The 10,234-nt window shown below is 43.7% G+C and overlaps 1 protein-coding gene across 4 annotated transcripts in view; it reads right to left on the bottom strand.

Annotated features, from left to right (window-relative positions):
- Nucleotides 1-716: 716 nt before the first annotated feature.
- rock2a (rho-associated, coiled-coil containing protein kinase 2a) overlaps nucleotides 717-10,234 on the bottom strand; it is a 318,731-nt gene continuing 309,213 nt past the window's right edge. For all 4 annotated transcript variants that reach the window (XM_038800251.1, XM_038800250.1, XM_038800253.1 and 1 more), the window contains one exon: nucleotides 717-2,343. Coding sequence is in view for 1 of the 4 variants with exons in the window: in XM_038800253.1 (XP_038656181.1) it covers nucleotides 2,340-2,343 (4 nt within the window). In the remaining 3 variants the exon portion in view is untranslated. The remainder of the gene's footprint in view (nucleotides 2,344-10,234) is intronic.

Genomic DNA, 10,234 nt, shown 5'->3' with positions numbered 1-10,234 from the left:
CAACATTAAATTTATATGGCACAGTGGTTCAAACTCAATTGGAGTACTCCGTCCAGTTCTAGACAGATGTGAAGGCATTATAGAGAGTGCAGAAAAGATTCACAGGAATGGTCCCAGGGATGTGGAACTCGGTTATGCCGATTGATTGGAGAAGTTAGGATTGTTTTACTTGAAGAGGAGGAAGTTCGATAGAGGTATTCAAAATCATTAAGGATCTGGACAAAGTAGTTAACGGGGTAAAAAAAATCACATTGGCGGAAAGATCAAGAACAAGACGGCAGATTGGTAAGGAAAGCAATGGCAACATGAGGAAAAAACATTTTTCACTCAGCGAGTGGTTGGAATCTGGAATGCATGCCTGAGTGTGTGGTGGATGGACATTCAATTGAGGTATCTGCAAAGGAAGAATCTGCAGGGCTACAGGGAGAGGGTGGGAGGAGTGGCAGTCGATAAATTGCTCCTCTAGACAACTGGCGCAGACACGACAGGCAAATGTGCTGTTACAATTCTGTGACATAGAATGAAGCAATACTTCTATAAAGCGATAGGCTTATAAAAAAATTCTTGAAACAGAAGAATTAAAACAAATTAGATTTCATTGAAGTGAACGAAAACTCTTCCAAAAACATCTTTTAAGACTTAATACATCATGACAATGTGCATGTAAATAAGGGTGGGCTGATACCAAATTAACAACTATGCAAAACAAAAAAAAAGGAAGGCTACATAATGGTTTTATTGTCAAATATGTTTACATTATCTTTAGCATACTGTAGTTGTATAAAACATGCATTTCAGGATGATAGCCTTTATAAATACAAAATGGCCAAGCCAATATAAATTATGTATTTTTGTAAGATGGCATGTAAAATAATATATATGTACGAGTGCCCCATTTGCAAGGCCTCAGCTTCCATCTACACATCAGAGTCCTCACTACGGCTACAGTATTAGGGAACTCTATACAAACTTTTAAAATACACCTACAGTATGACCAGTTAAATCATTTTAGAGTTTGTGAAAATCTTTATAAATGTGCTGTGAGATTGCAGTAAAAATAACAGACACGGATGCTCTTTTTTTTTTAGAAATAATAATGAAAATAAAACATCTAGACTGGTACACAAACCAAGGCAAATAAGGTTTCATAGCACTTAGTGAGTCTAATGGATTACAAATTCCATAAATTTGCAATTACAGTAATATAACTGAAAGGGCCAATACCATGTAATTCCTTGTATAATTAGTTTACAGTGGGTAGTAACAGTTGTACATTAGAGCTAGTTCTTTTTAAGATTTCATACTTGAAATATTTTCTTCAATAATTTTATAGAAACACATTCAAAATTGGCCAATGCAAATGGTTACATGTAAAAATAGTGCACTATTTTTCTTAACAATAAACTTTAATTTCCATTATAACAGTTATCAGTAAACTTCAATTTAACAGAATGGGCAAACATCTAGAAAATGTTAAGTTAAGGCGTTATTTAGATATGAATGGAAATCATGGGTTGCCCATTATAAAGTGTGTATTTCTGACTGATAACAGTCTCAAAATTTCCTCAATCTGAAGGAATCCAGTTTCCGACATTCCTTTCAGATACAGCTTCCTATAATATGCTCATAAGCAAATCTGTTAAACTCTATGGCTTTATACAAGTGCATAGATGCAACTGTGATAACAAAAGCTTGTTCTTTATACATACCATGTGATGTACTTTTGCCAACTTAAAGACAACTGAAGGTTTTCTTTTACTAATTATTATTCAGATAAAACTGAAAAGGTATGACTGACTCTATGAAGTTTCAAAGCTCTCTTGGACTGTTCCAAAACAATATACTTTCATGTGACCACCGAGTACATTTGGTTTATTATTCTAGTTGAACTGATGCAAACACTTCACAAATTCATCATTCTTCATTAAAATATTCTGGTCTATTGGGCAGTGGCACATTTCACCCATCCTGTGTCCCAACCAATCTAGTGTTTATTTCACTTGGTTGCCAAGTAGTATCACATCCAAGAGAGCTTTTTGAAGATTATGCATACAAGCAACCTGGGGCATCTTTACATCAACTTCTATTGCTGTCTGGGATTGCAGCAGACCAATACTGTTCCCAGGTTTAGAATTTTACATTGCTGCAAAGTGCTGTAAACTATTGTGAAACTTTTGATCCGTAGACAGTCATGTTTAGCTCTTTTTCATATAAAATAAATTGCAGCATTTGTGCACTCTTGTTTGAATGTCAAAAAGCATATTACACAATCTTTTTTTTGTTCATTAAGAGGGAAACCCATCATCTTGAACAGTATGACTGCATTCCCCAGCAGACAGTTAGCTGAAAAAGAAGCAAAAGATAAATAGAATTAAAATATGCCTATAACCCAGACTAGAATACCAAATACTTGTAGCAATGGCAGCATACTTCTATTGTTAATTGCTATTTCAGCTAGTGTTTAGTTTATGTTGAATTTTCTAACAAAGGAGGATAAAAATAGCAAATCCACTTAATAAGAAAATGCTGTTTAAAATACATCATGCCGGTAGCATACCGCTACTTCATCACAACATCAATTATGAAAGTCTTGCTGAAAAATTGAAAATGATGAATTTGTTCTTGTTATTAATGTGAAAATGTTGACACGTCCAATTTTGGAAGGAACAGAAACTGAAAATTAAATGGCGAATACATGAAAGATGGTTGAGTCATAATGAATTATATTACTGGGGGTATTTAACTGACAATATCTTCCAGAACATTTACAATACAGAAATAGGCTTTTTGGTCCAACAGACCAATGATGGTATTTTTGCTGCACACCAGCTAAACAAGTTTGACGTTCAAAAATTGTGATCGTTATACTTTTGTAAGGAATCCATCAGAATTTTATTAAGCACATTCTCCACAATCTTCAGATGGGAAAAATTACTATCCACTGCTCAATGAAACACAATTTTGCACAAATCAGTAATTTGGACTTTCAACATAGAGAAATACAGAAAAAAATAATCCATAAACATAAACACAAACCATAATCCACAATAATACAAGAAAAGCCACATGATTCTCCACACAGCATGAAATCCGTTTGTTACCTTTGTGTTCCTGTTTAGATAATTCAGATCAATTTTGCTTGATAGGCAAGTGTTTTACATAACTTGTTATAAGCTATGGTGACAAAATGTCAGGCACAAATGAAGGTAACTAAGGTCCCTTCCTGCTGGCTCCTGCTAAGGTCACAATTGCAGACTTTCAAGTAAGAAAGAAGAAAAGCAGGTTAACTTAGCAAAGTCAAATGCTTAGGAGTGCCATTTAAGAGCTCAGTTCAGCTGCGAAATTACGAACACCCAGTGCGAGACGGTGGCAATTCCCCACACGATCAGCTCCTGCCCATCAAATGAGCTACCTCAGGCAGATACTGAGCAGAGGTCAGAGCCTGAATCTTCCAAGAAGTGGCAATCATCACGAGGTAGCTGCCCTTATTTTTCTGTGCCACAACTCTGTTCCATATTTCCAGACTGGTCTTCCGATCCTGGCTTTTTCAGAAATGCAGGGCAGTCTTCCATCACATTGCTCTCTCACAGTGCTCGATTGTCTGGGCAATGGTGGGAGAGGAGTGATAAGCATGACTCCTTTTTGATGGCACTAGCTGTTGTATTCTGATAAGTGTTCACTTAAGCACTGAAACATTTTGGAATATTTAAATAGCTTCTCAGTGCGTTAGTAAATGGGTGGGCGTGAGAGTGGATGAGTTACAGCTGGATAGGGTGGGTGATTAAGAGGGTAGATCAGTTGGGTTGGGAGGGGTTGTCAGGTTGTGGGCTAGTCAGCTCGGGTCAAGGAGCAGGGAGTTTTCTTGGGTTGGTAGGAGTTGGGGGATTGGTCAGGTCAGACATTTGGAGGTGGCAAGGGAAGAGCTGGGTGGGATTTCAGGGCAGTTGTATGGGGAGTCGCAGGGACAGTTGCATATTTATCCAAGAGTTAGACTAGGATTTTGTGGTCTTAACATTTTCTGGGAAACTTTCCAGATAGGTATGTCCCTTTTTTGATGGCACTAGCGGTCTTCTGGTAAATGCACTGAAAAGCGTTGGGACATTTGAATAAGGTTGAGGGGGAAAGGGTATATCCGGTCTGCAATAATCAGGAGGCCAGAAGATCTGGGCCCAAGTATTTCCTCACAAGGAAGAAGGGGGATCAAATAAAATAAATGATCGGGCACAAGCTGCTTTTGCACAATGCTTAGTATCTGACTATGTAGGACGTGATCGGGAATGTGAGGTGGGAGATTTAAAGGGAAGAAGAACAGGGAAATTAATAAACTATTTTATAAAATCTGTAAAGATTATCTGAGCTAATCTATTTTGCATCAGTGCTAAATGTTAGTATATCTATATTCAAAAATAACATGAAAGTTCTCAGCTGAAGTCTAGTTGCTTCAGCCATATGAGTATAATCTATTTAGGATATTAATACAATAACAAAGTCTGATTCAGCAAATGCTTTTATATTTTGATAGGGTGCCAAAGTATTGGCGTTAATACTTTTCGGCTTAATTCCGGTCTTAAATATCAGCAAAATTCATAATTACAGAGGACTTCCAGTGACGGCATGTATGTGGAGGTCACACATTGGTGGCTCCTGCTTGAGGCTCTGGTTTGTGGACTTTAATGCCCGGTTCCAGGGTCAGTTTTTGAATGAGCTGGTGTGGGAAGGTATAAAGAAGGTGGGAGATGTTGAAGACGCAGAGGAAATGCACTGGAAAGAAGGGGGTGAGCGATCGACTGCAGTCAAGTGAGCTAGTGAGTCCGACGGGAAGAAAGATGGTGGAGGCTGGATCGCTGGGTGGGGCCGCTCCCCTCACAGTGGAAACTCTGACCGAGGAGAATTTGAGAGGCATTTCGACAAGCACATGGAGGTGCAAGATGATGGCTGCAATGAAAGTGTGGGTGAAGGAGGTGAAGAAGTGGGACTGCATTATTGGGTAGGGTATTGAGAGGAGGGGGACCCCCGAACAGGAGCCTCCGCACTAGCTAGGAAGACTGGTTCGTGAAATTAATGAAAATGAAATGAAAATCGCTTATTGTCACGAGTAGGCTTCAAATGAAGTTACTGTGAAAAGCCCCTAGTCGCCACATTCTGGCGCCAGTTTGGGGAGGCTGGTACGGGAATTGAACCATGCTGCTGGCCTGCCTTGGTCTGCTTTCAAAGCCAGCGATTTAGCCCTGTGCTAAACAGCCCCTGTACGGGTTGAATGGGATGTGGTGGGGGGAGGAGCCACGCTTGTTGGAACCTGGTCGAGCAGGTTACGATGCACAAAAGCAAAATGGGTAAGAGGGCCAATCCATGGCTCACAAAGGAAATTAGAAATTGTATCCGATGCAAAGAAGAGGCATACAGATTGGCCAAGAAAAATAATAAGTCTGAAGATTGGGAGCAGTTTAAAATTCAGCAAAGAAGGACCAAGGGATTGATTGAGAAGGGGATAATAGAGTACGAAAGTAAGCTTGCAGGGAACATAAAGACTGACGCGAAGAGTTTCGATAGATATGTGAAGAGAAAGAGATTGGTAAAGACAGATTATAGGCCTCCTACAGACAGAAAGAGGGTGATGTATAATAAGGGACAAAGAACTGGCTGAGCAATTGAATACATACTTTGGTTCTGTCTTCACAAATCAGATCCCAGAAATGTTGGAGAATGAAAGGTTTAGTGAGAGGGAAGAACAGAGGGAGATCAATATTAGTAGAGAAATGGTGCTGGGAAAATTGATGGGATTGAAGATGGATAAATCCCCAGGGCCTGATAATCTGCATCCAGAGTGCTTAAGGAGGTGGGTCTGGAAATAATGGATGCATTGGCGGTCATCTTCCGGGATTCTATAGACTCTGGAACAGTACCTGCAAATTGGATGCAGCTAATGTCACTCCAACATCAAAAAGGGAGGTAGAGAGAAAACAGAATTATAGACCAGTAAGCCTAACATCGGTAGTGGAGAAAATTCTTGAATCCATCATCAAGAATTTTTTGTAAGAAGTCTTACAACACCAGGTTAAAGTCCAACATGTTTGTTTCAAACACGAGCTTTCGCAGCACTGCTCCTTCCTTCGGTGAAAGCTAGGACCTTCACCTGAGGAAGGAGCAGTGCTGCGAAAGCTAGTGTTTGAAACAAACATGTTGGACTTTAACCTGGTGTTGTAAGACTTCTTACTGTGCTCACCCCAGTCCAACGGCGGCATCTCCACATCAGAATTTTTTGCAGCGGAACATTTAGAAAGCAGAGTCAGCATGGAGTTATGAAGGGGAAATCATGCTCGACAAATCTGTTGGAATTCTTTGAGGATGTAACTAGTTGACAAGGGGAAGCCAGTCAATGTGGGATATTTGGACTTTCAGAAGGCGTTTGACAAAGTCCCGTATAAGAGATTATAAGAGATTAGAGATTATAAGAGATCCCGTATAAGAGATTATTTTGCAAGATTAAAGGGGATTGGGGGAAGTGTATTGAGGTGGATAGAAAACTGGTTGGCAGAGAGGCAGCAAAGAGTAGGGATTAATGGGTCCTTTTCAAATTGGCAGGCAGTAACTAGTGGATGCCACAGGGATAGGTGCTGGGACCCCAGCTATTCACAATATATATATATATAAATGATTTGGAAGAGGGAAAGAGGGAACAAAACATAACATTTCAATGTTTGCAGATGATATCAAGTTGGATGGGAGGGTGAACTGTGATGAGGATGCAGGGATCCTGCAGCATGATCTGGACAGGTTGGGCGAGTGGGCAAATCAATGACAGATGCAGTATAATTTGGGTAAGTGTGAGGTTATTCACTTTGGAAGCAAAAACAGGAAGGCAGATTACTACCTTAACAGTTCTAAATTGGGAGAGGAGTGTGCAGCGGGACCTGGGTGTCCTTGTGCACCAGTCGCTGAAGGGAAGCATGCAGGTGCAGCAGGCGGTAAAGAAGGCAAATGGTATGTTGGCCTTCATTGCGAGAGGTTTCGAGTACAGAAGCAGGAACGTGTTGTTGCAGTTATACAGGGCCTTGGTTAGGTCACACCTGGAATAGTGTGTGCAGTTTTGGTCTTTTATGAGGAAGGATGTTCTTGCTCTCGAGGGAATGCAGCGAAGGTTTACCAGACTGATTCCAGGGATGGCGGGATGAGAATGTCATATGAGAAGAGATTGACTAGGTTAGGATTGTTCTCGCTGGAGTTCAGAGAAATGAGAGCGGATCTCGTAGAGACTTATAAAATTCTAACAGGACTAGACAGGGTAGATGCAGGGAAGATATGTTCCCGATGGTGGGTGTGTCCAGGACCAGGGTTCACAGTTTGAGGATTCAGGGTAAACCATTTCAGACAGAGATGAGGAGACATTTCTTCACACAAAGAGTGGCGTGCCTGTGGAATTCATTACCACAGGAAGTAGTTAATGCTAAAACATTGAATATATTCAAGAGGCGGCTAGATATGGCACTTGGGGTGAATGGGATCAAAGGTTACGGGGAGAAAGCAGGATTAGGCTATTGAGTTGGATGATCAGCCATGATCGTGATAAATGGCGAAGCAGGCTCAAAGGGCCAAAAGGCCTCCGCCTGCTCCTATCTTCTATGTATCTATGATGGGCCTGGGATGTGTGAAAGTTAGGGGGCTGGGATCGATACTGGGAGAGGTGTTTGCAAGAGGAAGCGGATGGAAGGTTCAGTGGGGGGGGGGGGGGGGGGGGGGGGTTCGACGGAAACAAAAGGGTGGGCCGGGCCTGAGGGGCAGGGCCCGGGGTTATGATGATGGCAGACGGGGTGGGGCACTGAGAGACCCCTGGTCAGAATAGTAATGTGGAAGGTTAGGGGACCAGTGAAGAGATCGAGGGCTTTTACACATTAAATGCCGATGTGATGCTGCAGGAGACCCATTTGAGGGTGAAGGATCAGGTGAGGCTTAGGCGAGTCAGGTTTTAAATTCAGGGTTCGATAGCAGGGCTCGGGGGTGGCAGTATTGGTGGACAAGAGGATGAGGTTTCAGATGGACAAGGTGGTGGCAGATCAGGGGGGCAGGTACGTGATAGTAATGAGGTCGCTAACGGGGAGGTTGGTGGCATTGGTGACGTATATACATAGTACATAGAACATACAGTGCAGAAGGAGGCCATTCGGCCCATCGAGTCTGCACTGACCCACTGAAGCCCTCACTTCCACCCTAAACCCGTAACCCAATAACCCCTCCTAACCTTTTTTTGGACACCAAGGACAATTTATCATGGCCAATCTAACCTGCACGTCTTTGGACTGTGGGAGGAAACCGAAGCACCCGGAGGAAACCCACGCAGACATGGGGAGAATGCGCAGACTCCGCACAGTGACCCAGCATGGAACCGAACCTGGGACCCTGGCGCTGTGAAGCCACAGTGCTATCCACTTGTGCTACCGTGTGCCCCTTAATATGGCCCCAACTGGGATGATGTGGGGTTTGTGAAGAGGGTGCTGGGTGCCATTCTCGATTTGAATACCCATGAGCTGATAGTAGAGGGGTTAGATTGGGAAATGGTTTTGGAACCGAAGGTGGATAGATCTTAACCGCTCTCGCTGGCACAGTCGGGGGAACAAAGGCACTGTTTGGGCTCATGAAGAAGATGGGATGAGCCCAAACATCTTGTGGATGTTCTTACACCTGAGGGGATGGGAGTATTAGTTTTTCTCTCTGGTACACAAGGATTGACTTTTTCATGGTGGGAAAGGTGCTATTGGTTGGGGTTATGAGGTCAGAATACTCAGCAATCGTGATTTCGGATCATGCTCCGCATTGGATGGATGTGGTTTTGGAGAAAGGGTTAGCTCAGAGGCCGGGGAGGAGAATTGATGTGGGTTTGTTAGCGGACAGGAGCTTCTGTGATAAGATCAGGAAGGTGATTGAGGAATATGTGGGATTCAATTGTATGGGAGAGGTCTCGCAGTCGGTGGTCTGGGAGGCTTTGAAGACAGTAGTGGGGGGGGGGGGGGGGGGGGGGAAGAGAGCTGATCTCTTTTAAAGCTAAGGTGGATAGGGAGAAGAGGGAGGAACACCAAAGAGGAGGTTTTGGAGGTGGTTGGGAGGCATGCAGGAGACCCGGGCCAAGAGGAAGGAGTTGCAGGTGAGGTTGGACCAATTATCCACGGGGAAAGCAGTACGGGAGTTAAGAAGGGTGAAGGGAGCTGTCTAAGGGTATTGGGGGGGGGGGGGGGGGCAGAAGGCAGGGCGTATGCTGTCCGGCCAGCTCCGGAGGGAGACAGCGGCAAGGGAGATAGTTTGTGTCCAGGAAAGCTGGTGGTGGCTCCGGAGCAAATTAATAAAGTAGTCAAGGAATTTTATAGAGACTGGTATAGATCAGAGCCAGATGAGGAGGAAGGGAGGATGAAGGAATGTTTGGATGAGCTGGAGTATCTGAGGCTGGGAGAGGAGGATAAGAGCAGGGTTGGAGGAGCCGGTGGGGTAGCAGGAAGTGAAGGAGGTGTTTGGGAGGATGCAGGCAGGGAAGGCGGTGGGGCCCGATGCATTCCCAGTTGAATTTTATAAGAAAATTAAGGAGAAACTGACACCGTTGATGGTGGGAATGTTTGAGGATGTGACAGGTAGGAGGTGACGTGCCGCAAACAATGGGGTAGGCTTCCATCTCGTTGCTACTAAAGAAAGACAAGGAACCGGTAGAGTGTGGGTCATATAAGCCCATATCTCTGCTGAATGGACGCAGAGAAGGAGTTTGATCGGGTAGAGTGGGGTAATTTGATGGCGGTACTGGAGAGATTTGAGGCGTGGATGCGGCTGCTGGTTAAGGAACCGATGGCGAATGTTCACACCAATAGCATGAATTTGCACTGTACCGGGGTATGAGGCAGGGGTCCCCCTATTGTTTGCATTGGCTAGAGAGCCCATGGCCATTGCACTAAGGAGCTCATGGTTATGGAAGACGATAGTGTGTGTGTGTTGGAGGTGGGGGGCGGGGGAAATAGGGTGTCCCTATACGCCGATGGTCTTCTGTTGTATATTTCGGAACCAAGCCCTTCGGTGGGGACTATAATGCAAGTGCTCCAGAGATTTGGGACATTCTCGGGGTATACTCTAGGAAAAAGCGAGTATTATATGGTCCCCACCGGGAGTGGGAGCGAGCGGGGGGGGGGGGGGGAGCTGCCGTTTCGCTTGGCTGCAACCCATGATCGTGATAAATGGCGAAGCAGGCTCAAAGGGCCTGGGT

This window comes from Scyliorhinus canicula, chromosome 6 (genome assembly GCF_902713615.1).
Source record: "Scyliorhinus canicula chromosome 6, sScyCan1.1, whole genome shotgun sequence".
Taxonomy (NCBI): Eukaryota; Metazoa; Chordata; class Chondrichthyes; order Carcharhiniformes; family Scyliorhinidae; genus Scyliorhinus; species Scyliorhinus canicula.
This window is presented reverse-complemented; position numbering and strand designations above follow the sequence as displayed.